This window comes from Motacilla alba, chromosome 17 (assembly GCF_015832195.1).
Source record: "Motacilla alba alba isolate MOTALB_02 chromosome 17, Motacilla_alba_V1.0_pri, whole genome shotgun sequence".
NCBI classification, from domain to species: domain Eukaryota; kingdom Metazoa; phylum Chordata; class Aves; order Passeriformes; family Motacillidae; genus Motacilla; species Motacilla alba.
Genome location: NC_052032.1, coordinates 9,126,712 through 9,152,533, shown reverse-complemented (window position 1 = coordinate 9,152,533; position 25,822 = coordinate 9,126,712). Strand labels below are relative to the sequence as shown.

Genomic DNA, 25,822 nt, shown 5'->3' with positions numbered 1-25,822 from the left:
GCTGAAGAGAAAGGGCAGGAGCAGGCAACGAGCACCACTAGACCACCCCAGGGGCCCTGCCTGCTCTGCTCTTTGCTTTCCTCCTCTGCAGCTTGGGCTGGGGGCACAAATCCTGCCACAAATGATCATCCACGTTTAACCACCTGCTGGTTAAACCACCATGTTTAAGCCTCTGCCTGCTGGAGGAACTTCTCCCTCTCCTGCCGTGGGTTTCCCCTCCTCTCCAGGTGCTGTGGGGTTTGCACAGCCCCCGGGCAGAGCGGGGCTCAGCAGCCCAACACCATCTCCCTGGCTCCTCTCTGTGCTTGCAGGTGTGATGGCAGAGCTATCACCAGAGATGTGTGTGAGGGATGTGAGAGCCAGGGTAGAGCAGCAAAGATGCAGAACACATTCACTGAACCTTCTGCTGAGCGCTCGAGGGACCTCAGCTGGGCTGACCCCACTGAAGTGAGTGGGAAACTCAATTATCCCTTCACTTAGCGAATCTAGAGCTGGCTTAAAAGCTGTTAAAGAGAAATCCTGTCTGCTCTGTTTCCTGAGAGTGGAGATGTGTGTGGAAATGTCTGTGAGCTTCCTCCTGGCCCTCTTCATAAGGGGACAACGATCCTGGAGGTCCCTCCCAGGTGGAAAGCAAAGAGTTAACTGTAAAAGCACTTGAGAGTTTATTTGGAGAGTAAACACACATTTCTGGCACCCAGAGGGTACAAAGAGCCTAAATTTCGCTGTCCTACCTCGTGGGAAATGTGGGTAAATGTTTGCACAAGGATCCAGCGTGTCACTTCGGGGAACTCAGGATTTCCTCGGGCCCTGGCTCCTCTTCCCCGCTGCCCATGTAAGGGCACCGCGGGCACGGGTGATGGATGGGCAGCCAGATGGAAGGACTCACACAAAAATATCCTGCCCGAGTCAGGGGGCCAGCGAGAGAGGCAGGGATGGGCGGGAGGAGGCTCGGATTTTCCATCCCCTGCCTCCTGCTCCCATGGCTCGCCTGAGGAGGAGGAGGAGGAGAGGCTGGAGGAAGGCGGCGCGCCCGGGGCTGCCTGGAGCCGCTCGTAGGGAGCCCATGGCTCTCCCCTAGACGTACGTGGCTTTTCTCGTGTCTGCTCTTTTGGGGGGGCCTGTGTGGCTGCTGCTGTGGGGGTTTGGGGGCTGTGCCGGGGCTTTGGGAGCGGGATCTGGAGGGGAGGGGGGTCCCAGCAGCTCCAGGGCAGGGGGCAGAGGGGCTGAGCTTGGGGGCTGGACAGCAGCAGCCTGCCAGGCTCGGCGTGTTCCTGTGGGATGTCAGCTCCGGGGGGCTGGGTTTGGCAGGGGCTGTGCTCAGTCCCACCTGGCTGGGACAGGGCTTTTGGCCCTGAAATTCACAGCAAGATTTGGAGCAGTGGCAGCCGGGTTAAAAATGCACATAGGCACCTTCTGCCACTCTGGGTAAAGCCTCTGCCTGAGTCCAAGGGCAGGAGAAATGGGGAAAAGCACTGATTAAATGGGATTCTTGCTGAGTGTGAGCACTCACCCAGGTCCAGGATGGCTCTCCCATGGCTTCTCCTGCTCATCTTTCCATGAATCCAAGGAACTGGCTCAGTCTAGCACAAGGATGGTCCCTGCAGCCTGTTGCTGTCTCTTAAGTTTTCTGTTTTCTGGAAATGGATGAGAAGATGCTTCTTTGACAGAGCTTGCAGTGACCCAGGCTCTGTAGCTAATTAGTGATCAGTTCCTCCAGGCGTGATTACTAGCTTGGACGTTTGTCAGCTTCCAGAAAGTCAGCCTTGTGGATTGCAGCAACTGTTGCTTTGGCTGCCCGTGGGCATCCGGGCCTTGCTGTTCCAGGAGAAATTGCAATGGGGAGCCAAAAACTGCAGGGCCAAACATCCTGTGTTTTCAGGGTGTTTATGTAGCAGAGATAAGATGGAATTCTGCTCTTGTTCTCCTCAGATGGTTAGGAAAGGGAAGTGTGAGGCTCTGGACTGCTGCAGGGGAGCTGAACCGGCACACCTGGCTCAGTGGGAAGAGGTTTTGGGACCCTTCCCCGCTACTCTGTTCATAAAAGGACCCCCAGAGTGCTGAATGCCCTCCTTAGGAGCTGCCCTTGGGCTCTGGCGTGGCCCTGTCACCCTTCACCGGAGAGCAGCAAAGTAGGTCACTGCCTGTGCTCAGGGCTCTTTCTGCTCTGCAAAAATATTTACAGCATCTGTTTGGATCCTCCCAGTCCTCCTGCAGCGGCCTCTGGCTGACCCCGCGCCAGTTCCCGGCGCTGCACGCAGTTTGCTTTGGAGCCTCGGACGTTTCTCTTGCACCCCTGCCAGGCTGGGCTGCAGTGGGGAGCATCTCATTCATCCTTCTCATGAATAAAGGCAGCCAGGAGAGCCCTGAGCACGGGTGCCTCTGGCCTGGTGTCCTCTGCCAGGGCCTGGTGACACAAACTGCAGGGACGGAGCTTGGGAAGGAGTTCTTCCCAGGGGTGGGGAGGCACAGGGTGCCCAGAGCAGCTGGGGCTGCCCCTGGATCCCTGGCAGTGCCCAAGGCCAGGCTGGAGGGGCTTGGAGCAGCCTGGGACAGTGGGAGGAGTCCCTGCCCTTGGGAATGAGATGGGATTCAGGGTCCTGCCAGCCCAAACCACCGTGGCATTCTGTGCAGGGACAGAGGGCAGGAGGGAGCAGCCCTTCCCAGGGCTGGAGGTTGTGCCAGTGGCTGTGCCAGCCTGGTGGATGCTTCCCTGGGCATTCACCTGCTCCCTCCTGAAGCCATTGGCACTTTCTGCTCCCACAGGGGGTCGGGAGCTCTGTGGTGTGACAGAACAAGCTGCTGTTCCTCTGAGCTGCTGCCCGTGATTTCCCTGAGCTCCTGCAGCTGCTGTGATGTTCTTGCTCCCTGGTTGTCCCGTCTGGTTTTATCTGCTTTTCATCATGTCTTTCTCCAGGCTGGAGACTCCTCCAGGTCTATTTGGCCTTGCCTTGCCAAACCCACAGTTTATAACCCACAGTTAACCTCTGGTGCCCTTCTCTGGGCTGTTTCAGTTCTGAGGGGGGGAGCCAGAAGAGTGTGTGACTCCATGGTGGGCTTGTCTGGAATAAAAATCCTTCCCTGAAGTGTGGGGTTTTGACCACCTCTGAGAGCTGCTGGCTTTGTGGCATATCTGCTGTGCCCGTGGCTCTTTCCTGAGGGCTGGTTTGCAGACCTTTTCATGCCTGTGCAGGAAGGTGATTGCCCCATCTCCCTTTGGATCCGTTGGAATTTATTGATGCTAATTTTTGTCTGACATTTTCTCACGAGGTCGGTCAGTGCCACAAGATCTTCCTGTTTACAGTCTGGTTTTGGTTTGACTGCAGTGGATGATTTGCAGTCATCCCCGTCCCCTCTGAAGCCACGCAATCGTGGAGAGCCTGGTGGGACCCCACCGATGTTTGCTCCAGTGTTTTCCTTCTGTTTGTCTCCTGCCTTCCAACCCAGGAGACATCTCCCTTCATGCCGTCACACCTGGCAGGTGCGCTGACAAACCTGCCTCTGGGGGTTTATTTCTGCAAGACTTTGTGGTTTTGAACAGTGTGAAGAGACTCTTCCTCCTCCCACATGCCTCTATTATGTTCTGCTTCCACAGCAGGGACTGTTCTGCAGGAGTCTGGAGCACAAAGAAGTTTTTTTCCTCCATGCTCCAACCCTTGCTGTTTGTAGCAGCTTGGGGCTGGGCAGAGGGGAGGATTTTCCCAGCAAGTTTATTAGCAAGAATTAGCACTTTCCCAATCTTGCAGACTTTTTATTTTCACATGAGCCTGAAAGCTGCTGGGGGACTGACAAACGTGGCCGAGGATTTTATGGCTTGGATTGAGCCAGGATTGTGTCCCTTGGGATATCTCAGAGGCAAGAGGGGAGGCTTGGCCACTGGCTCTCCAGGAACAGCTCTGGAGGCCGTGGCAAGGGAATTGTTCTCTTTTTAGGTGAATAATCTGTTTAGGTTTAGGGTCTGTCGTGGTTGGTTGGTGTGAATCATGAGCCTGGTGTTATCCCTGCAGCACCCTGCTGTTGAAGGCTGGGTGGTTTTCCTGAGGAATCTGGTGTGCACAGCCTCCAAAATTCCCAGTGGGACTGGCAGGGCCTCCCCTGAGGGATCGTTTCTCCAGCAGTGAGTCCTGGTTGCATCATTTCTTGAGCACTGGGGTTGATTGAGCTTTCAGAGGAGTTTGTTCGTGCTCCCAGGCTGCCCTACAAACCCAGGAGGAAAAAGGGGTGATGTCCTTGCTGGGAAAAGGGCTGGACACTCCAGGAAACCTGCTCCTCAGCAGAGAGGGGCCTGATGCAATCCACAAATAGCCCTGGAGAGGGCTGAGTCAGGAATTTCCTGGCAGGGCTGGTGACCTTGGCTCTGCAGGCTGAGTGCTTTGGGTTTGCCCCTTCTCCCGAGGCTGCTCCTGCCCGAGGTGCTGGGAATGAGCCCTCGGAGGAGCCCTTTGCCCAAGGACATTGGGATGAGGAGCAGAGCTGTGTCCTCAGGCAAGCAGGCTTGGGATGTCATGCTGCAAGTGCTCAGCTGAGCTAATTTGCATTTTGTTTGCATGTTTACACAATAGAATAGGCTGGTTGCAAGTCACAGAATCCCAGAAGGATTTGGGCTGAGGGAACCTTGAAGATCCTGCAGCTCCAAGCCCTGCCGTGGGCAGGGAACCCTCCACAGCCCAGGTTGGTTCCACCAGAGCTTGCACCACTCCAGGTTGGTTTTTCTTATTAAAGAGATGAGGAGGCCCCAGCCCAGGCCTGAGGAGTGGGAGCTGGTCCCCTCACCTGCCAGGAGCCCAGGATGTGCAGGATGAGCTTTCCCTGCCTCCTTTTTCCCATCTTTGCAGCCAGCAGGGACATCAGCGTGGCCTGTCAGCCTCTGTGCCTGCTGGGACCCCCAGCACTGGCAGCTCTTCCAGGTGGGATGCTCTGGACACAGGGGATGGCTCACTCCCACTGGACCTCAGACTGGAAAATTTCACTGGGGCTGGGGGTGCTGAGCTGCCTCTGCCACTCCCGTGGGATCAAAGAAGAGGGAAAAGGCTTCTCTGTGGGTGAGCCTGTCACACAGAACCCTCGTGTGCACCAGGCCAGAAGGGATGGGGAGATGTGGGGCTCGGCTGCTGGTGCGGGGCTGTCTAGTGAGGAAAGTGGCTCTGGACCTGGAAGGTACAATTTCTACTTTCATCTTCTAGAAAATAGCATTTGCCAGCGGGGGAAAGGCTCGTGGAGCTTTGCACTGACTCACTCTTCCTGTTCATTTTCCACGTGAAACACACAAAATGCTAATTTCTCCGTGAGGCCTGTGGTGCTAAATTGCCTGTGCTTGTTGGAAGCGAAGGATGGATGGATTTGTCACAGGGCTCAGCAGCTCTGGAGAAGTTCTGAGCAACAGCAGCTCCTGACGTGGACAGTCCAGCTGCCTGTGGAGATGGGAGCTGGGATGCAGGAATTTCACCTGGGAGACTTCGTACACTGTGAGGGTGTGTTCTGCAGGTCTGTACCCAAACCAGGACCTGAGCCAAAGCTGCTCAGGCTACATGGCAGTGATGACTTGGGTGCTGGGCTGGGCCTGTTCACACCCTCAGAGCTCTTCAAACTCCTTGAGTCAGAAGATCTCAAACCCACACCCACGGTGGGGGTACTGCTGTCTCAATGAGCAGTGACCGTGGGCCACTGTGAGACCCCTGGGGAGGGACAGGGGCAGGGGGATGACAGCCTGGGGCTGTTCCTCAGCAAGGCAAGACAGAGCCAGCAGCGGCTTGGCTGCTGCTCACAGAGAGAGGAGGCGTTGGCAGAGAACACAGCTCCGAAACGGGCACCCCGACCCTTCCGTGGGCATGTCCCTGCAGGGCTGGCATGGAAGGGCAGTGCCTGGCAGGGGATGCTGTGCTGTGTGGGAGGCCTGCCCTGCTCTGTGCTCACCCCACTCGTGTGCAGAGCTGCTGCCTCGCCTCCCTGCCTGCACCTTGCCCTCTCCTCGGCTCTGCTGTGCCAGCTCTGCCACCCCTCCGTGCCCAAAGCAGTGCCAGCCCTGCTGCAGGGGCTGGGAGGGGGGATGTGCTGCCTTCCAGCCTGCCTCTAGGGACCAAAGCTGTGTCCCCAAGCACTCCAGCCTTCAGGAGACCCCACGGGGATGTCACTCAGAGGGAAAAAAAAAAAAACAAACCCCAAACCAAAAAGAGAGGGGAGAACAATTGTAACCTGGTAACCAGAAGAGCTGTGGGAGGAGAAACAAACACGAGATGATTGTATATGTTTAAATAACTATAGGAAAAGAAAGGGCAGCATTTCCTGTGTGGCTGGGCTCCCTGGAGAGAGTCAGTGCTGGTGACTGAGGGTGGACCAGGATGCAGGACCAGACTGCAGCCACGGCTGGGTCAGGAGGACAGGCCGTGGCAGTCCTTGCTGTCCTGGAGCAGCCTGGCCCAAGGACCCTCTGGAGAGGTGTCCCAGCCCTTGGGTGCAATCCCGATACTCTCACCCTACCTTGGTCTGGGCCAGCAAAGAGCAGCTGGAGGTTCCTGCCCAACCAGTGCCTGCTTGCAGCCCAGAGCTCGGGCTCTGCCAGCAGATTGTCCTGTGTCGGTGCCAACAGCAAGGTCAGGCCCTGTGTGTGATTCTGCTCCACTCTTTCAGCCAGGGATTGTCTCTTCCGTGCCCTCAGAGGTGACAGGAGGCGCAGCAGCAGCTGCCTGGGGTGCTGCAGGGACTGCTGGGTCCCGAGCTGTGAGGTGGCTTTGCCTGAGGAGGGGATGCTGGGGCTGGACACGAGGTACTCGCTTTCCTGGCGGCACATCCAGACTCCCTGGCCATCCTCCTGGGGGAAGGATGGAGTTGGAGCAGATGGCTGCCAGCAGGGCCCGGTGCCTCTGGCTCCTTTTACAGCTTGGAGTGGGAGAGGAGAGGTTTAGACTGGATGTTATGCAAGAGCTTGCCCCAAATGTAGCTTCACCTGTTCCGTTTGCACAGCCCTGCCCTCGGGAGGAGAAGATCTCCTCCAGGAACTCCTGGTGCTGACAGAGCAGAGGTGTCCCTGGGAGCTCTGGGGCTCCTGAAGGTGCCAGGCAGGCCGGGGCAGCTCCATCCCTCAGCAGTGTGGGGTCTGTGGTGACCCTGGCAGTTTGGGGCTGGTTTGTGGTGGGAAGCAGGAAGGTGCCCCGTGGTTTTTGGGGTGTGCAGTGTGCAAGGAAGCAGAGGAGGAACTCGGGTTGCGTCCTTCCTCTTCTTTGGCAGACACAGTTACAAACAGTAGTGGAAATCCTAATATCCATCACAAGCAGCTCCCTGCCTGTGGATTTTCCTGTGAGACAGAGCTGCCTCTTGGAGCTGGGGAGCTCTGAGGAGCTCCAGGGAGCACGTGGCACTGCGGAGCCAACATGCCTCGGCTCCCTCTGCTCCTGTGCTGGCATTTCCAGCCCGGGGCACGGTGCTGGCAGCACCCCTGGCTGTGCCAGGTGGAACCAGCAAGGGCAGAAGGAGGCTGGGTGTGCCCAGCCCAGGCACGGGGAAGGATGGAAGGAGCCGAGGCAGCCGTGGCTCTGGGGTGTGTGTTTGCTGAGCCGGGCAGGGATGGCTGTGCCCGGGAGCAGGGATGGGTCTTTAACGGGAGCAGAGAGCAGCAGGGGGGTCTGGCCGGGGTCACGCCGGGCTCAGCCCGGCTCCAGGAGGCTGAGCAGGGCTGTGTCCCCTCCCCACGGCAGTAGGGAGCTGGCCAAGCTGGGAGAGAGACGCTGCCGTAGCCGAGAGAGGAAGAGTGTGGAGGTTTCCATCTGCTGATGGCAGCACGCTGTTTTAGTGGTGCATGGCTCTGGAGGAAGAAAGGAAAGGGATGATAAAAATAAAGCTGCAGATCTGTATTTAGCTATAAACCACTCCAGGATTATTATTTTTTTTTTTGTAGTATTTGAAGACTATGCAATAAATGAGCTTGTTCATGAATTTTTTATTTTATACCACTACAGCTTTGAAGAAGTAGCCAGGTTGCTGTGGCATTTCCAGAGCTCAGGATCCCTGTGTTTGGGAGGAGAGGTTGTAAATCCTCTGTGCCAATGTCAGGAGATTTGTGTGCCTTGCAGGAGCACTTATGTCTAAGACATCGACGTGCAACGTCTCAAAGTCACTGTGCAGTTGATAAAGACATTGTGACAAACAAGCAAATGCAGTATTTTGTGTAGTGAAGCTTCATCCAGAACAAATGAATGTGCCAAAATTTAAAAATTCTGAATGATTTTGTATGCAAGAATAAGAGAAAATACATTCAAAGTGTAGCTGCTACTGCCAATGGGAGGAGAAGCTCAGATGCAAATAGCAGAAATTGTGTTTCCAGAGCTACTGGTATAATTGGATTTTACTACAGTTTCTAAAGGCTGATAAAGGACAGTGGTGAATATTTGCTTTGTTTCATGATCTGAGGCCAGGAGAGATGGATTAATTGAGTTGGAAAAGGATCGTGTGGAAACAAAAGAACCAAACAGCACCCAAACCCCAAAAGGTGCGTGTTTGATATCCAGGAGGAGGGCTGGGAATAGCTGTGAGCATCCACAGCTCCCTGAGGGGGCAGGATGAGGATGGCCCTGCCCGTCCAGGAGCTGGGGAGTGTCAGCCAGGGTGGCAGCTGTGGGTAAAGATGCCCTTTCCACATGGCAGGCAGTGTGGCCAGGGCTCTGCAGCGCTCCTTTCCTCTGGGAGAGGAAACAAGGTGCTCCTTTAAAGAGGCGCTTCATAATCACTGGAGAGCACTGGGTGTGACAGGCTCCTTCAAACACAATTACAACCACCCCCATTTGGAGCCAGGCACCTGGCTCCCTGCTTTAAACCACGCTTATAATGAGAGGGTGGATAATTCTTAAAAATCGCATTTTCTCGCGCTGAAATTTGCGTTTCAGAATGCTGTCCTGATGGCCTAGAAACAGCTTTTGGCCTAATTTATCATAGTTAAGCTCCAAGAGGAAAGATTTAATTGCGGCTTTTTCTTTTTTTCTTTTTTTTTGGTGTGCTTAATGTTAGATCCTCCCTTGCAGCACGAGCTAGAGGTGGTCAGCAAACTTCAGTGTTTATTTGGGTGGATCCGCAGGGAGTGCTTGAGTTGACAGGAGCTTGGCTTGATTGATCTTCAAGACCAAGTTTTGGATCAATGAGCAGCACAGAATAACCTCCCCTCAGCCCACGGCCCTGCACGGATGCATCAGTCAGTGCAGAGCCTTGGCTGCTCTGTGCATGTGGCAGCTGAAAGGAGCCGAGGAGCTCTGGGGGGGATGGAATTGAGTGGCAAATAACAGCAGTGAGGAGCATCTGAAGCGCTGAGGGCGGGCTGGGCTGGCTGCTGGGGCTGTGCTCAGCAGAAATTCTGCATGCTGGCTGCTCTTCTGGAAACTGGGGAGCAGCGGCTGAGCAGGGCTTTGGGATCTGGTCAGCTGGGAGCTGATTTGCAGGGCTGCGAGCTGGTAAAGGGAGACGATGATCTGAGGAGCCTCAGCTCCCGTCCCTGCGGCAAATCCCTGGATCTGTGCTCAGTGCCAGCTCAGCGCCCAGCTGCTGGAGGCTCTTCTGCTTTAGCTTGTGCAGGGTGTGCTGGAGGCAAAGCTGTGGGAAGATGCTGGGAATGGGTTGGAGAGGCTTTGGAGGAGACTCTTGGAAGAACATCAGACAGGAGTTGGAGCCTTTCAGCTCTTTGCTGCCTCGCACTCCAGAGTCACACGTGAGGGACAGAGAATCAGCTCAGAGGCACCATTTCTCTTCTTCCCAGCCCTGTCCTCCCCTCCTCCCACAAAGAGTCTGAAATTGGTGCTCCTGTCGTGAAGCCCTTCGTGACAGGGGGGTCCATCACTGATGAAGCCCAGCCAGACAGGATCAGGACCTGGGGTGCTGCCTTCGGGGTCTCTGCAATGAATGGCTTTGCTGCTCTGTGAAGTTTCAGTTTAAGCCCAATCTGCTGTGATGGGCAGCAGGGGCGTCCCCACGTTCTGGCTGGTAAATGTGCTTTGAGAAAAGGGACCAGAGAAAGCCCTTAACCCTCTGAAATAACCTCCTGAGGGCTGCCTGGGTTTCATCTCCTCTCTGTGTGCAGTGGCCACACGCAGCTGTCTGTGAGCCACCACCTTGGGTCTCTCCCAGGCGCTGCCCACCCCTGACGGGAGCCATGCCGAGGGATGGGTGATGTATCCTCCTGGCCACGACACTTGGCAGCTGGACAGGCCACTGAGTCATCAGCCTTCGCGGTTTCTCATTTAATCCCGGGGCTGTTCAGATGATTTAAGTGCCAGCAGTCCGGAGAGGAGGTTGTGCCTCTGCTTCCAGCACGCGTGTGGAGCCGCCGCCTTGCCTGCCTCCCATCCCTACTTTTCCTCGCGGGGGGAGGCCGGGGGTGGATCTGGCTTTGCCCGTCAGCTCTCGATTATCTTGCGAGCAGTTTTATTTCCTCCCGGCAATCGGGCTTTTTTTTTTTTTTTCCCATTGGCTCCTCTTGCTCTCCGTCGCTCGCCTGCCGAGCGGCAGATGTCCTGCTGCCGGTGCCGCCGTGCGGGGCGCTCCGGGGGACCCTGCCCGCCCCGCCGGGCCCTGCGCTGAGCCGGCGGAGCCCCGAGGCACCCCCGAGGCACCCCGATGCCCCCGGGGGGAGCGCTCTGCCGGGGGGGCACGGCCGCCTGCCCCGCAATGTAACCGCGGCCGGGGGTGCGGGGGGGTGGCGCGGAGCCGGCCCCGGAGGAGGGGCCGGGCAGGGCAGGGCAGGGCCCCCCTCGCCCCCCCATTGCCGCTGTCCCTTCTCTCCCGCAGGCTCTCGTCGCCCGGCGGCTGCGGCGGCGGGGACGGCGGCGGGAGCCGCAAGAGTGGGGTCATTCTGGACATCGCCTCGCTGAAGATGACGGAGCTGGAGTCCGAGGTGCTGCCGCTGCCGCCCCGCTACCGGTTCCGCGATCTGCTGCTGGGGGACCAGTCCTTCCAGAGCGACGACAGGTTCGGGGGACAGCGGCGGGGAGGGCGCGGGGACACCGAGCCGCCGGCAGGGACACACGGACCTGGGGCTCTGCCCAGGATGGGGACACGCAGCTGGGCCGGGGGGACACACCTGGGCTGGGGACACACCTGGGCTGAGGGGGACACGCACCTGGACGGGGGACACACCTGGGCTGGGGACACACCTGGACAGCGGCGGGACGCGGGGACGCGCAGCGGAGCTGTCCGCGGTGCTGCTCCCACAGGGACGCGCAGCGGAGCCCGCCCGGTGCGGAGCTGTCCGCGGTGCTGCTCCCACAGGGACGCGCAGCGGAGCCCGCCCGGTGCGGAGCTGTCCGCGGTGCTGCTGCCGCGGGCGCGGAGCGGAGCCCGCCCGGTGCGGAGCTGTCCGCGGTGCTGACGGCAGCAGGGGCTGCGGTGGCCGGGATGTTGGTGGCACTGGGGTGCGCTGGAGGATGCGGCGGCGTGTGGCACTCCCGGGATGTGCGGCTGGAGGCCGCGGGTGTCTGGGAGAGCGGCTCGGGAACGCCTGGGTGTGCTGGGAGTGCTGTGGGTGTGCTGGGCCGGCAGAGCTGTGCGGGCAGCTTGCTGCCTCCTGGAGTCCCATCAGGGGCTGGCCAGCAGGAAAAGGGATCGATGTGTGGGATAGCGAGGGGCTGGTGGAGCTCTCTGTGGCACCGTGTGTGGAATTTGGGCTGACAACATTTCCTGAGGAGGGCCGGCTCCTCCAGGCTGTCCTCGGGTGCTGTCTGGGCAGCAGGGTGGCTCTGAAGCGCTGCTGGGGTTGTGGTGCCACTCTCCCTCCCTTGGGATAAACAGAGGAATGGCTTTTTGTGTGCTGAGCACCAACCTGCTGTTCCTGCCTGGCTGGGATTTATCCCCAGGTTGAGCGAGGGACAGAGGGAATGCCGTGAGTGGCAGGAGAATTCCATGGGCAGAGCAGTTTAATCAAGAGGGACAAGCTCCTTCCCTTCAGCTCTGCTCATATCATAAATACCGGTGCTAATGGGGAGTCAGATTTTTGTCTTTCTCCACCAATTAATTGCATGATGCAAACAAAGAGAGATGTAATTCTTGTTGGAGAAAACCTTTTAATTACTGGTTAGTCCTTGACTAGCTGCTGTGTGCCTGGTACACCTGCATCAAGGCTTTTGTGCAGCTCTCTTAAAAGATAATGTCCTTTTTTTTTATATATATATATGTACAAGTGTCATAAAAAAAAAAAAAAGAAAGTGAATTTGGCTTTGAGACTGTGAGTGTGGGTTTTACAAATGTTCTCTATAAGTGTTCCTAACTTTTATCGCTGCATAAAATTGGTCTGGCTCAAAAAGGAATCTGTGATCCTGGAGGTTTTAAAGCCCAGATTTCCTTAACAGACACTTAAACATTAATATAGTTTTATGACACCAAGTGAGAAGTTAGCAGGAAATTCCTGCTGCAGAAAATGTCTGGCTTTCAGAATGGTTGTGATATGGCTCATTTGGTCAAGTTTGAAGATTTAATAGTTTTCATATTGAAGTATTTGGAACCATCTGAAATATGGAAGATGGAACAGCAGATTGTATTCTTTATGTATTTCTCTGGTTACACCCCTTAACCTTCATTTTCCTCTAGATTTGAGTCTTTCTGATTCAGCATCTCTCTTTAATTTTAATGTGGAGATGCTCTGGGTGGTTTTGTTAATTCATTAGCCCCGTTTCTCAAGAACTCATTAGCATTGTTTCTCAAGATATCTCAGTTCCACTGGCTCTGCGCCGTTTCCTTGAGTTGTTTGATTTCCCCTTCATCTGGAAAATACTGATAATTTCGTTGTGTGGGGGCATGCAGATCTCTGAGCCCACGTTTGCTGTTCACTGGAGTCCACTTGACTTCCCCGGGAGCTGAGATGAGCTGTGGGCTTTGGGAAATGTTGCTGCTAGGCCTGAATTCCAGTCATTAATGATAGTGGGACCTTGTGGCTGAATCGAGCTCGCTGGGGTAATTACGAGGAGCTCATCAGCCTGCTCCAAACCCACTGAATCAGGAGCTGATTTAGGCAGAAAAAAAAGGAGAAGCAGAAAGACTTTCTGGCTTTGCTGTGCTTGTGGATGATAAGCAGCTCAGAGCTGTGCTTGGAAGGGCTTTGTTACAGCCCTGGCAGGGATGTGCTGAGGAAAATCCCCCCACGGAAACCCTGCAGGGAACCTGGAGTGGTAAAACAGAGCTCGCTGGACTTGGAGATGTAGCACTGAAGGAAAACACCCGTAACACTGAATATCTCATGTATTTGTCAAAGGTATGCTTGAAATTAATGTCTGATTTTGAACATTACCCTGGAATGAGTGTGCTGCTGGAAGTGAGGGGGTTTCTGGGGTCAGCAAAGGCTAAAAGGATGGGAGGCCAAAGGGTTTTGCTGCTTCTGGAGAGTTAAAACTGTTCCTGCTAGAGATGAATTAGTGCATCCTCATCACAGAGGATGCTGAAGAGACACCAACCCTGGAATGAGGTAATGCTGGAGCTTGAGGAGATGAGAGCTTGTTGGAACAAGTGGATAATTAGAGAGCTGTGGTACAGCAGGAGGAGAGACTGGGTCCAGATAACCTCTGAAACAGAAGGAACCAATCAGTGAATGTGAGGTGGAATGGGTAAATTAGGCTGCTCCTAATTTACTTTTGTTTTTGGAGCGTACAAGATGATCACGGTCGATCTGAGCAGGGCTTGCTCTTTGGCGGGTGGACTGATTGACAGGAGAATGAAATAACACTTTGAACATCCTGTGGTGGATGCAAGAAATTGGCCAGGAAGCAAATAGGAAACGGCTGGCTGGGAAGGGAATGTGGGAGGAAAATGGATTTGTGAGACAGAGAGAGAAAAGCCTAATGACAAGCAAATCTAGAGTTGTCAAGTCCAAGCGCTCCTTCCAGGATCATCTTACTGTCTTCAGAGCTCACTGCCATGAGAGGGTGGAAGGCTTTGGGCTCAGCTGTGTTTAAATTCTGGGCTTGACATTTCTGCCAGGCAGGTCTCTGGGTGGGAGAAGCAGCATTAGGTGTCATTCAGCTCTGCATTCCCAGGGGCTACGAACAGCTCTCAGGGCAGCAATCTGACTGCTGGGGCCTGGGAGGTGATTTCTGCTTTGGTGGGGAGGGAAGGCTCTCTTTGGAACCTTGCAGTTGCCTCTGTTGTCTGGCACTAATCCTGCCCAGTTCAGGAGTTTCCTCCCCGTTTGGAAGGTGCTGTCGATATCAGTGCTGGGAGAAAAATGGATTTGTTCTGCTGGCTCCTGGCAGCGCTGCCTTTCTTATCCCGCTGATGTTTTGTGGCCATGAAAGCAGCAGAGCCTCTGGGATGCACCAGCGAAGGCACAGTCTGAGATGCTGAGCCTGTGGCAAAGAGAAGGTGAAGAACCGGGGGCACAAACCCTGCTGGCTGCCTTTTCACCTTCCTGGCTCCTCTGGGCATGGGAATCCTCTGTGCCGGGGAGCTGGGAGCAAGGCCAGGGTGCTGGGAAGGCAGCAGGGGCTGAGCACAGCCTCCCCAGGGCTGGGGCTGCCCAGGCTCCTGTTCTGAAGTGATGCTGCCAGTGCTGATTAAAGGCAGCTGAGAAAGCACATCTGCTGCATGGATAAATATTGTTTCACACCCCAAGCTGTGGCATCCCTTTGATGTTTGCTGTCCTGGCCGTGGCAGTTTTTTGATCTCCTGCATTTCTCTTTTCTTGGACAGTGCTGACAGCTGGGTTGGGGCATGTATTAAAAAAGCCCATAAATGAAATTAAACTGTATCTCAGAAAAGTGTCATTAGGAGCTTATTTGTTGCCTAATTTGAATAGTCTGAACACTTTCCAGAAAATCATCATCAGAAGCCACAGTCCTATTTACAGGAGCGAGAAGTAATGGATGTCACTTTGATTAAGTGCATTTTTCTGAGGCTAATTATCAGCAAAAAAAATCATTTGGAGAAGCTGCTCGTGCAGAAGAATTCAGCAACTTCTCTATAAAATTTTAACATCTCCTATTTCAAATCAAAAGTATTTTAGATGTTACATAACCAAGAAAAGAGGATTTTGACTACCAGGGCCAATTCTTTTAAGTTTCTGCTTTCAGTTTCGTTTTTTTTTTTTTAGAGTCTTACAACTTCTTTGTCTGTGATCTGACATCTGGGTTTTGTCTCTTTAATTTGTCACTAAGTGGTGGCTCTAAATCTCGGGTCAGATTATGCTTGGCATGAGCAAAGTGAAGTGCTGCAGTATCAGCCTTGGAGGATCTTACCCCCGCAGTTCTCATGCTAACATGCCCCAAGCGAGTTCCTCATCAAAATGCATCATTACATTAATGGAGCTGGGTAGTTTCGTGTTCCCGAGGCAGGTTGTGTGGCTGAGTCCTCACTTCATTGCTATTTGATTTAATGGGCAATTTTCCTCATTTTATTTGGAAGATGCAGATGCCAATTTGAAAATTCCAATTTGTATCCAGAAATTAGAGACATTTATTTCTCTGCTGGTGAGGTAATGGCCAATATTTTACATCAGTGCAAAGTCTGCTCGGGCTGTAGCATCTGTGCCAGTGAAGGTTTGTACCTGGAATTAGGAGATTCAGCTCTGGTGCCTGTGTGCCACAAAATTCCCCTGGGGGAGGCTCTTCATGCCCCAGCAGTGGGACCCCTTGCTGGTGAAGCAGGCTGGATATTATTGCTAATATCCCTTCCCTCAGTAATGGTGTTTAGGCCTATTTCCACCATCCCTGGGTGCAGAATCTCTCCAGGGACAGCTCGGTGATGATGCCTGGGCAAGCCAAGTAACAAATGTCACTGGTGAAGGTGGTGGGATCCCAGACAGGAGCTTGGGAGTACCTGTGAGTCCAGCAGAATTAAATTGCTTCTCCTCTGCTTCTTCCACCTGGCAAAGCAAAACCAAACCAGTTATTAATTGGATCAGGCTGTTTCCCTGAGTCAAGGCTTTGTCAAGGAAGTTTCTGTGTGACAGCACAAGCAGGAGTTTGCCCCTGCCAGCCCGGCCAGCCGTGGCAGGAGTGGGTCACCCTGGTGTGCTCCCTCTGGGGCCATCCCTGTTCCCTCTGGGGCCATCCCTGTTCCCTCTGGGGCCATCCCTGTTCCCTCTGGGACCATCCCTGTGTGCTCCCTCTGGGGCCATCCCTGCTCCCTCTGGGGCCATCCCTGTGTGCTCCCTCTGGGGCCATCCCCGTGTGCTCCCTCTGGGGCCATCCCCGTGTGCTCCCTCTGGGGCCATTCCTGTGTGCTCCCTCTGGGGCCATCCCTGTGTGCTCCCCCTGGGGCCATCCCTGTGTGCTCCCTCTGGGGCCATCCCTGTGTGCTCCCTCTGGGGCCATCCCTGTGTGCTCCCTCTGGGGCCATCCCCGTGTGCTCCCTCTGGAGCCATCCCCGTGTGCTCCCCCTGGGGCCATCCCCGTGTGCTCCCCCTGGGGCCATCCCTGCTCCCTCTGGAGCCATCCCTGCTCCCTGTGGGGCCATCCCTGCTCCCTCTGGGGCCATCCCCGTGTGCTCCCTCTAGGGCCATCCCTGCTCCCTCTGGGGCCATCCCTGCTCCCTTTGGGACCATCCCCGTGTGCTCCCTCTGGAGCCATCCCTGTGTGCTCCCTCTGGAGCCATCCCTGTGTGCTCCCTCTGGAGCCATCCCTGTGTGTTCCCTCTGGGGCCATCCCCATGTGCTCCTGAGCCAAGGAGCACTGCCAGGCAGGCTCGTGGCACGTGCAGGTGTGGCTCTGTCCAGAGCAGATGCCAAGAGCTCTGCTGTGCTGGCCAAGGCTGTGGACGAGGCTGAGCTCAGTCCCCAGCTCCGTGTGAGTCCTTGGAGAAGCTGCTGGCCAGGAGCAGCAGGCTGCACACGCCGTGCTCCTCCAGACAGGCTCGTTCCTGCTCCTGGGTCAGATGGGAAGGAGCATCCCAGGCCTCCAGCCATCCCCAAGGCGCTGGTGGAACACGGTTTGGTGGGTTTGGAGCAGCAGAGCTTAGGGCAGGGTGGGGGAATCCCCTAGGGCAGTGTTGGTGTTCCTAAATCCGCTGTCCCTGACAGGGAGGAGGAACCATGAAACCCACACTGCACAGCCCTGCACGTGTGGGCACCTCCTCTCCAGCACCTCCTCGCCCTTAACAGGGGCAAAACCAACAGATGCTGCCTGTGGATTGCTCAGCCCAGCCCCAGGTGGGACACACCGGCATGAGGAGCATTGGAAGCCTGAGGCAGGTTTATAAAATTGATTTGGGTTTTCTTGTGTTTGCAGATTTTTTCTAATGATAGCATTCTTAATTGAGGTTTGTTTTTCCAGTTGCTCTGAAAGGCTGCGGGGATGATTCCCAGAGCTGGGTCTTAATTGCAGTGCTGCTTGGAGTTTTTTAATTGATGTTTCCTTGCAGCTATTGGTGTGCTCTTGTGTCTTCATCTTAAGGCAGGTGCCCCTGGACATTGGCAGGAGTATTAGGAAAATTATGAAAGTAATAGAGCAAAGAAGAAACGCAGTTCTCTTGTAATTGTAACTATTATTTTATTTTTAAAAATGGCCATTGCTTTTTTTCCAGGGATATTGTTTTCACTGTCAGCAGTGGGCCCTTGCTTGCAATAAAAGAAAGTGCCCGTAGCAGGCTGGTGGAATGAGCAGAGGTGTCCCTGGAGTGCTGCTGTGGATGGCTGTGCCCTGAGGAGAAGGAAGAACAACATTGATTTTCAGTTATTTAGTGCAATTTAACACCGTTGGCTCAAATTTCCGTCCCTCCCTGGGGTGGTTTTCTTTCCCCACTTATTTACTTTCCCTTTGGTTTCTTTTCTGTTTGTTGGGGGAATGGGCTTGAAAGAGAAAACAGCATTTCAGGGTGCTGAAGATACCTGAGTGAAGGGGGAGCAGGGGCAGGGGGTTGGTGAGGTGGGCACGTTCCAGGGCAGCCCCTGGGGCTGGTGCTGAGCCCACTCATGGCAAATTAAACACTCGGGCAAAATGAATCCTTTTACTGCCCTCAACCACCTGTACAGGACACACCGAAAGTCCTCACTCAGAGATTTCCTGGCAAGCAGAGTGCAGAGATGCTGGAGTCTTGGCTCCTGCCGTGGTACCTGGGACAAAGCTCCTTCCACGTGGTCTTGGCGTGGCTCTGGAGTCTGGTGGGGCGTCTCTGGTGGCTCCTGTGTGGCCCTGGTGCATGTCTCTGCCAGGGGAGCTCCTGTGCCACCTCAGCCTGCTGGGAAAGGGCAGGGAGCAGCTCCCAGGTGGAGAGAAGCCTGGCTGGATGGGAAAGCTTGGCAGGGATCTCCCAGGGCCTCTGGCACAGGGATGTTCCACGGGTGTGCACGCACCACGCTGCTGTTTGTCAGCACAGCAAGGCCCTGTGCCTGCAGGAATCCCCAGGAGGGTTTTTCTGCTTGAGGAGAGGCTGGAAGGTCGGGCTGAGCCCAAAGATGTCACCACTGCTGTAGTGACAGCACGAGAAACAACTTGGCAGCTGTAGCTGTAATTGCAGAGAATGCATTAAATTTTACTGCTGTGTTTTCCCACCACCTTCCCTCATCACAGTTGCATCTTTGTTCCCAAGGGAAGTAATTTATTGCTGCTCTGAAGGTGTTGCTCATTGCTGTTCCTCTGCACAGCCTGTTCAGTGCCTGGCTGTGTGCAGGCACAGTGCCTTGGGGACACAGAGGTCCCTCTCCCTCTGTTCCCAGCCCTGTGCCGCTGCCAGCCCTGCTCGGGTGTGAGCTGCTCTCCCTCAGAGCCCTGAGTGGCCATGAGATCCCCAGCAGAGAATGAATAACTTGGTTGGTAAGTGCTGCTGTTCGTGCTCCTGTGAGGAGTCTCATTTTATCGTGGTCTGTGCAGCAGAGGGGCTTAGACAGGAAGAAAAGGCTGGAATTTGAATCCAAACATCTCTGGTTGTGAGAAGTGCCACCAACAGACAGGAGCAATCCTTCACTGTTTTAGCACTGCTAAAAGAGGGATGAGAGCACGCTGCCAGGGAAGCCCTGCAGCGAGCACAGACTTCCCTGCCACGCTGCATTTCCTCTGCTCCACTGGCTCCACTGGATCCAGCGCAGAGGTGGAGGTGTTCCTGTGCAAATTAAATGCCTCACCTTGCTCCTGGCTGGCAGCTCAGAGAGGCTCACACGGGCTCTGGGCAAGGCTCGTGCCAGCTGCTCTAAGGGTGCCCACCAAGGGTTGGCAGCGCAGCCTCCCAGTCCCCAAATCTGATTTCCTCTGTTATCAGTCCATTAATTTGCTGCATTGCTGCAATTATTAAAAAAAAAATCATCTTTCAGAGAGTTCGGAGTTTAGATTCCATTGCTCCATCACACTTTGTATCAATTAAGAGCACTGAATTTCATCGGCTCCGTGACCTGGTTTCCTCTCTTTGTGAAGCTTTTTGTTGCCATTTTAGCAAGTTTCTGGCTGCTGTTTTGCTGCAGGGAGATGATCAAGGTCCAGCCTGCTGGAGCAGACAGGTCCCTGTGGTGCCAGCCCGTGGGGAGGTGGCAGGCTCTGCTCTCTGTTCTGTCCCCACAACCTCACTGGCGATGTCTCAGGATCTCCCCTGCACAGCCAGAGGGCTGGAAGGAGGATTTCAGGGTTGCAAATCCCCTGGCAGTTCAGCATTTCCCCTTTAATTATTCTAGGTAATAAATAATTGATCATGGAGAAGTTTTTGGCGATAGAGTTGAAGTGCAAGGCCTCGGTGAGACAGAAATGCCAGCGGTGTTAGCACAGTACCAGCAGATTAGAGGAATGTTTTCCGGTGTTCATTGTTTTCCAAACTTCTCAAACTCGGAAAACTTGTCCTTCAAAGCAAGCAGAGGATGAAGCAGTGCTTGCAAGCATTTTTAGAGTTATTTTCTGTCCTAAAACTCCACCAGCCATGTGGTGCAGGGGCAGGCGTGCCCTGCGGGGGCTGTCCGTGGCTTCCTGGAGGAACTCCAGGAGCTTGGAGTTGGCTTTGCCTTTCTGGGCTCGCACTGGGGCCTCCATTGCTTGGTCTTGCTTCTGCCTTTCTCCAGACAGACCATCTGCTCGAGTCCCTTCAGGAGCCAGCCCGGAGCTGTTTGCTGACCACACAAATGATGTTCTGGGAGAGGAAGGCGGGGAGCAAAGTTTGTGGATGGGCACAACCCCTCGGGGTCGGAACATCCCTGTGTGGTCAGTCCCAGCGTGCCGGGTGCCAGCCCTCAGGGTGGGGATGAGGGTTTCTGCAGCCAGGTGTGCTGTCTGCACATCAGGGCACCTCGCACTGGTGATTCCCCTGTGTTTTTCCTGTGATGTTTTCCCCCATGGAACAGGGTCCCTCTAGCCACGGAGAGGGCACGTCCTGCTCGTGCTCTGCCATCCCCAGGGCCGGGTTGTTTCTGTGCCTGCAGCAGCTGCGTGGGAGTGCGGGGATGTGTGACACCATGAACAAGTGGCCACGGGGGGCTCAGAGCCTGGCTGGCCGTGGGCAGAGCCGGAGGGGAGGGAGGGAGGAGGGAGGATGGATGTGGGAAGGAGGAAGGATGTGGGGAGGAAGGAAGAGGGATGTGGAGAGGAAGGAAGGAAGGAAGGAGGGATGTGGAGAGGGAGAGCAACACCTGCTGCCCTGCCGGGGGTTGGCAACTCGTGAGGTCAGCAGGGCAACGTGGAGTGAAACAGCCATGAATTGACAGGGGGAGGTGACTGACTGAGGTGTGGGGACACAGCCAGGCGTCCCTCAGTGAAGCTGGGAGCTTCAACCACATCTTTCCTTTGTGGCGCTGCTCTTTTGATGAATGAAAATCTTGCCTGATGTGAGGCAAGTGAGGGTTGGGTTTGTACCTGTGCTGGTGCAGAAATATCCTGGTTTTCTCCATGGAGCTGGGCTCTGGTGGGGTGCTGGCTGCCCCGTGCCACTGTGCCCTCGTTGTGTGTGGCAGGCTCTGCTGGGCTGGAGCTGGAGCTCCTGGCACTGGGGCTGCTGCCAGCTGCAGGGTGAGGAGCAGGGCTGGGCCTCTGCCCTCAGGAGCCTCCTGGCACCCAGAGAGGGTTTTGTGTCCCTGGCTGGTGTCACATGAAGGGATGGAGCAGGGGCGGGTGTCCCCTGTGCTCTGCACAGCTCCTGCTGTCTCTGGGGGTGTCTCAGACACAAACTGTCCCTTGTGTCACGTCTCTGCCCTGACCCGCTGGGGTGCCAGGGTCTGTGCCTCTCTCTGCCCCGCTGCTTTTGCATTCCTGGGCAGGGTTTCACGTTGCTGCTGTCACCGGTTCCTTTGTCACGGGTGGTTTTTGCTGCTGCTCTGCCATCTCACTGCGGAGGGGCCCTCTGGAGGCCAGCGCACTCATCACTCCCATCCAACTCCACAAACCCAGGGAAAATGGCACTTCTTATTCTCTCCAGAACCCTCTGTTGTCGCCTGTCTTTGAGCTTTTGGTTGTAGCTTTACGTAAAGCTGGCTGCTGTGGAGTGTTGGTCTCTGAGGTGCTGGATACGCTGCCTGTGGGGTCTGGGGGAGCGAGGAGTGGGTCCGTCCTCACCTCCTGCCTGGGCAGCCACCCATGGCCACTGCCAAGGCTGGGAACTGGGATCCTCCACCCAGGGAGAGTCCTGAGGGAGGTGCTGCCATCCTCCTCTCTGCACGTCCCAAACTCCTGGAGTTCGACATGGATCTGCAGGTTCCATGGAACCCCCAGGCTCCCTCAAACCCGGTCCTGCTCTGCAGAGGGCTGCGATGAGTTCCTCTCTCCAGGATGGGCTTTGTCCCTCTCCTGCACCTCTGGGGATGGACACGGCTGCTGTGTGCTCTCAGCCTCTGCCTCAACAGCAGGATTCTTAAAAAAGCTGCGCTTGAAGGTGAGACCAACCCCAGCCTGTCCTGTGTGAGGGACCCTGACTGGGGTCCGCAGGGGTTTGTGGCATTTGGGTGTGGATTTCTTTGGGCAGTGATTGCCCTGCCCTGCACTCTGCCACCTGTGCCTTAGGGGAGGTTCCCCAGCTCGTTCCCATTCCTGAACTGTCAGGCTGGCGTTTCCCCAGCTCATTCCCATTCCCAGACCACTGGGCTGGTGTTTCTCCAGCTCATTCCCATTCCCATTCCCAGACTGTTGGGCTGGTGTTTCCCAAGCTCATTCCCATTCCCATTCCCAGACTGTTGGGCTGGTGTTTCCCAAGGTCATTCCCGTTCCCATTCCCAGGCTGTTGGGCTGGTGTTTCCCCAGCTTGTTCCCATTCCTGTTCCCATTCGGGCTGGTGTTTCCCCAGCTCATTCCCACTCCCATTCCCATTCCCATTCCTGGACCATCGGGCTGGAGTTTCCTCAGCTCATTCCTGTTCCTGTTCCCATTCCCGTTCCCATTCGGGTTGGTGTTTCCCCAGCTCATTCCCATTCTCATTCCCATTCCTGGGCTGTCAGGCTGGTGTTTCCCCACCTCATTCCCATTCCCAGGCTGTCGGGCTGGTGTTTCCCCACCTCATTCCCGTTCCCATTCCCGGGCTGTCGGGCCGGTGTTTCCCCATCCCGGAGCGCCGGGGCCCGGCAGGAGCTCCGGGGAGGCTGCGGCTGTGTTTGGATTAGGCAGCTCTGCCGCGCTTCCTGCAGCCCACGCAGCCTCCAGAGCAGCCGAGAGCGGCTCTGCGAATTTAGCAGTTCCCTCCCGGCAGGGAGCTCTCCTTGCTGGGCCGTGGGCAGAGCCGTGGAGCTGCTGTGCGTGGCTCCTTCCCGAGGTGTGACTATTAGCGGAGTCATTTCTTTCCTTCAGCTTGGCTGCAAGGAGTTTCTGGCTTCAGAAGTGGACTTTGCAAAAGCCCCACGTGCTGCTCCCAGCCCTGCGTGAGCCTCGGCCGTGGGGCAGTGCTCCTGTGGCTCCAGAACCCACTGGGGTGTCGGGAGCAGCTGGAGCTTGGTGGCTCCATGCAGGTACGTGCCACCTCCCTGGTGGCAGGAGCTGTCAGGGAAAAGGTCCCCTCTGTCTAGGAGAGAGGAATGTTTCTGGGGAGCAGGTGGTGAAGATGTTTCGCAAATGTCAGCTTGAGACCTTGCCATGCTGTGGGCAGGAGTGACACTGCTGAGAAATGTGTTATCCTGTCAGAAGGCAGCAAAAAAAAAAAAAAAATCCCCCAGGGAAATGTTTACGACGAGGCAGGGCTTTGCCAAAAGTGGGCGTTTTTGCACCGCGGAGCCCGCGGAGCGTGAGCTCCTCGGAGCAGTGGGAATCCTGCTCCAGCTCACATCACTCTTGTGTGCCTGAGCCGCTCTGCCTCGGTGCTGAACGCCCCAATCCCTGCCCCGAGCAGTTTAATTTGAGAGTGGCCTTTTCACCGGTGCACCGCGGTGGTTTGTAGGTGAGCAAAAAGCAGTTTAAGCAGAAAAGGGTCCTGCAGACGGGTACCAATTACAGCTTTTCAGAGCTGAAACACAGCCTGAACCTCCTTTCAGACAAACTCTGCTTCTGGTGGCCTTGCAGAGGCCCAGAGAAACTCGTTTGCCCAGTGTCCAGTACCAATGTGTGAAGGGCATAATTGCATCTGGGCTGAGAGCTCCGAGTGGGAGCATTGTTTGAAAATTTTCTCATTTAATGAAATGGGTGGTAATTGGCTCTTAGAAGAGAGTTTAATTGGAATAATTGGCATGGACACTCGCGTTAATTTAGTTTGATGTTTCTAATGCACAGTCACGGTGTTTGCTCAAGAGCAGAAGTGGGGATTAGGTGGTGCCCATATTTCTCAGCAAGAAGTTGCAGCTGGGCTCTGGGAAGGCATTTATGGGAGGAAGCCGTTCAGTTGCTGCTCTTGAAGTTGGATTTTGGAGACGGATTTGCCTCATTACACTTTGATGCAATCACACCCACGCTGCCGAGAGTCGAGGCCTTCTCTGACACTCCAGTTCCCGCTTCAGATGACTTGGGATTGGTCTTTCTGCTCACCTGGAGCAGCTCCAGCTCCTTGGCACAGGGACATCCCTGTCCTGAGGCGCTCGCACACACGTGTGCAGGAATGTGCTCACTTGTGAGCCAGCACACAAGGAAGGGGAAGTTCATGTTCTCTACCCAGCCTGTCATCCCTGCTCCTCTCAAGTCTCTCAAGACCCATCAGTTCCAGGTCAGTAAATCAGCACCATGAGGTTTTTCTGTGTGGAAGGAGATTTTACAGTCTCTTTCCAGAGCGGAGACGTCTGAAGCTGTCATCTCAGAGCTGCTCAGGGACTGCCATGAGCTGGAGGCTCTGCTGCAGGAGCTGCTGCTCTGTGGGGTCACTCAGAGTGTGAGATGGTGACACAAAAGCCATTACAGCTCCTCAGCCTCTTCCAGAACTGTAGTTTAACAGTTTTTTTTTTCCTTTTCATCTTCCTCCAAAATGCTTTTAAAGCTCGGTATTGTCACTTTGTTTGGACTCTTCCCACACAGTAACTGCACTCAGAACTGCCCAGTGCTGATGGGGAGATTTATCGCCAGCAGCTGTTGTGTGGAAATTGAGAGGAAAAACAATTTTCTAGGCAGCTCTTGTTAGGCCTCTAATGGGAAATATTTCTTTCGTGCTAAGAACTTGTAAATGGTTTTAGTGCTGTGCTCTGTGCCTCTGGAACGTTCGGCCTTCCAGGGTTCAGCAGCACAAATGTTTCTGCTTGCAGGCATGTGCCGACCTCACAGCGCATGCACGAGGGCTGCGCTCCTTCCCAACGGTGAGAGCTGAAAACAAAACCACAAAAACTCTGACGAAGAGCAAAGCTTGGACCTCAGAGCCCAGGGAGTGAGTGGAGTGAGTGAGGACTGGGATTCCAGCAGGAGGGAGGAGGCGGAGGAGGGATGCTGCTCTCTGCAGCAGGGAATTGTGAGGCTGGGAGCAGAGGCTGGGTGAGTCCCGTGCCCTTTTCCAGCGCTGTGCTTGGCTGTGCTGCTGGAATCCCCGGTTCCCTTTCAAGGGAGGAGGATTCACAAGAGGCACAGCGAGTGCTGCTGTTCCAGCACAGGTTAGTGAGCACAGGAGAGCACCAAGATCCACTCTGGGACCTCCTGGCTGCTTTTCCTGAGAAACTTCAGAGAGCTGGAACAATTACCCAAACTTTTAAGGCCTTTTTCCCCCCTCTAAGATTTTTATGCTCTATTTCCCACAGGCAGGTTTTAGGGAGAGAAAGGAGAACATCTGAACATGCTGGTGAAGATATTAATCATGATATAATTCAATTTTAATTCCATTAGACACCTTTAGTGATCAGGGAGTTTCTCACTTGGTTTAATCGACTCTTTTCCAGATGATGAAGCTGCAAGCTCTGGCACTTGTTATAAATGTCTGTTTATTAAACCATCCTTCCTCCTAAAAGCCTTTGCCTGGCCAGGATGGATATAAATGGAGAGGATCACGTTTGCAGTTCAGTCTTTAAGGAGACACTGTGTAAAAAATTGCAGCCTTCTCTTTTTCATTTTTGTGTCTTTCTGTGAGGGATGAGAACAGGCCAAGGCGTTTTTTTGTTTTTTTTTTTGCTGTGCTTTTTACTGTAAATGTTCGAGGCAGCCAAGATCTGTGAAACAGCATTTGCTGTCACACCAGCTCCTGGAGAGGCTATTCCCTTTCCAACAGATGATTTGGTCACGGCAGTTGAACCAAAAGCTGATGGGCAGATAAGGGCAATGCTGGTGGATAATTTAAAATCCTTTTGTGCCTTTAGTTCACCTTTGGCTCCTGCCCTGGCTGGGCAGGCAGCTCTGACCTGTGCGAGGCACCTCTGGGGGAATTCCGGGGGTTTTTGTGCAAAACTCTTCTCTCAGGGACACAGTTTCACACATCCTTGCCTTTTCCTTTCAACGCCTCGGGGCTGACCCCTGTTTTTGGCTGGATGAGAAGAGAGATGGTGTTTGTCACATCCAGGACAGCACCTGTGTGGCTTGGGCATTGCACTCACCTGGCTGACGGTGACTCTGGCACCTCACCTGGCTGCAGGTGACTCTCTGAG

At 54.9% G+C, this 25,822-nt stretch overlaps 1 protein-coding gene across 5 annotated transcripts in view; it reads left to right on the top strand.

Annotated features, from left to right (window-relative positions):
• Positions 1–25,822, top strand: part of KCNT1 (potassium sodium-activated channel subfamily T member 1) — a 75,785-nt gene that overhangs the window by 1,849 nt on the left and 48,114 nt on the right. For 2 of the 5 annotated variants that reach the window (XM_038156487.1, XM_038156485.1), the window contains exon 2: positions 10,762–10,941. In XM_038156487.1, coding sequence (XP_038012415.1) covers positions 10,762–10,941 — 180 coding nt within the window. Of the gene's footprint in view, positions 1–401; positions 1,081–5,231; positions 5,482–10,209; positions 10,644–10,761; positions 10,942–25,822 lie in introns of those variants that run through there. The other 3 variants (XM_038156494.1, XM_038156488.1, XM_038156489.1) reach the window with 3 other exon arrangements.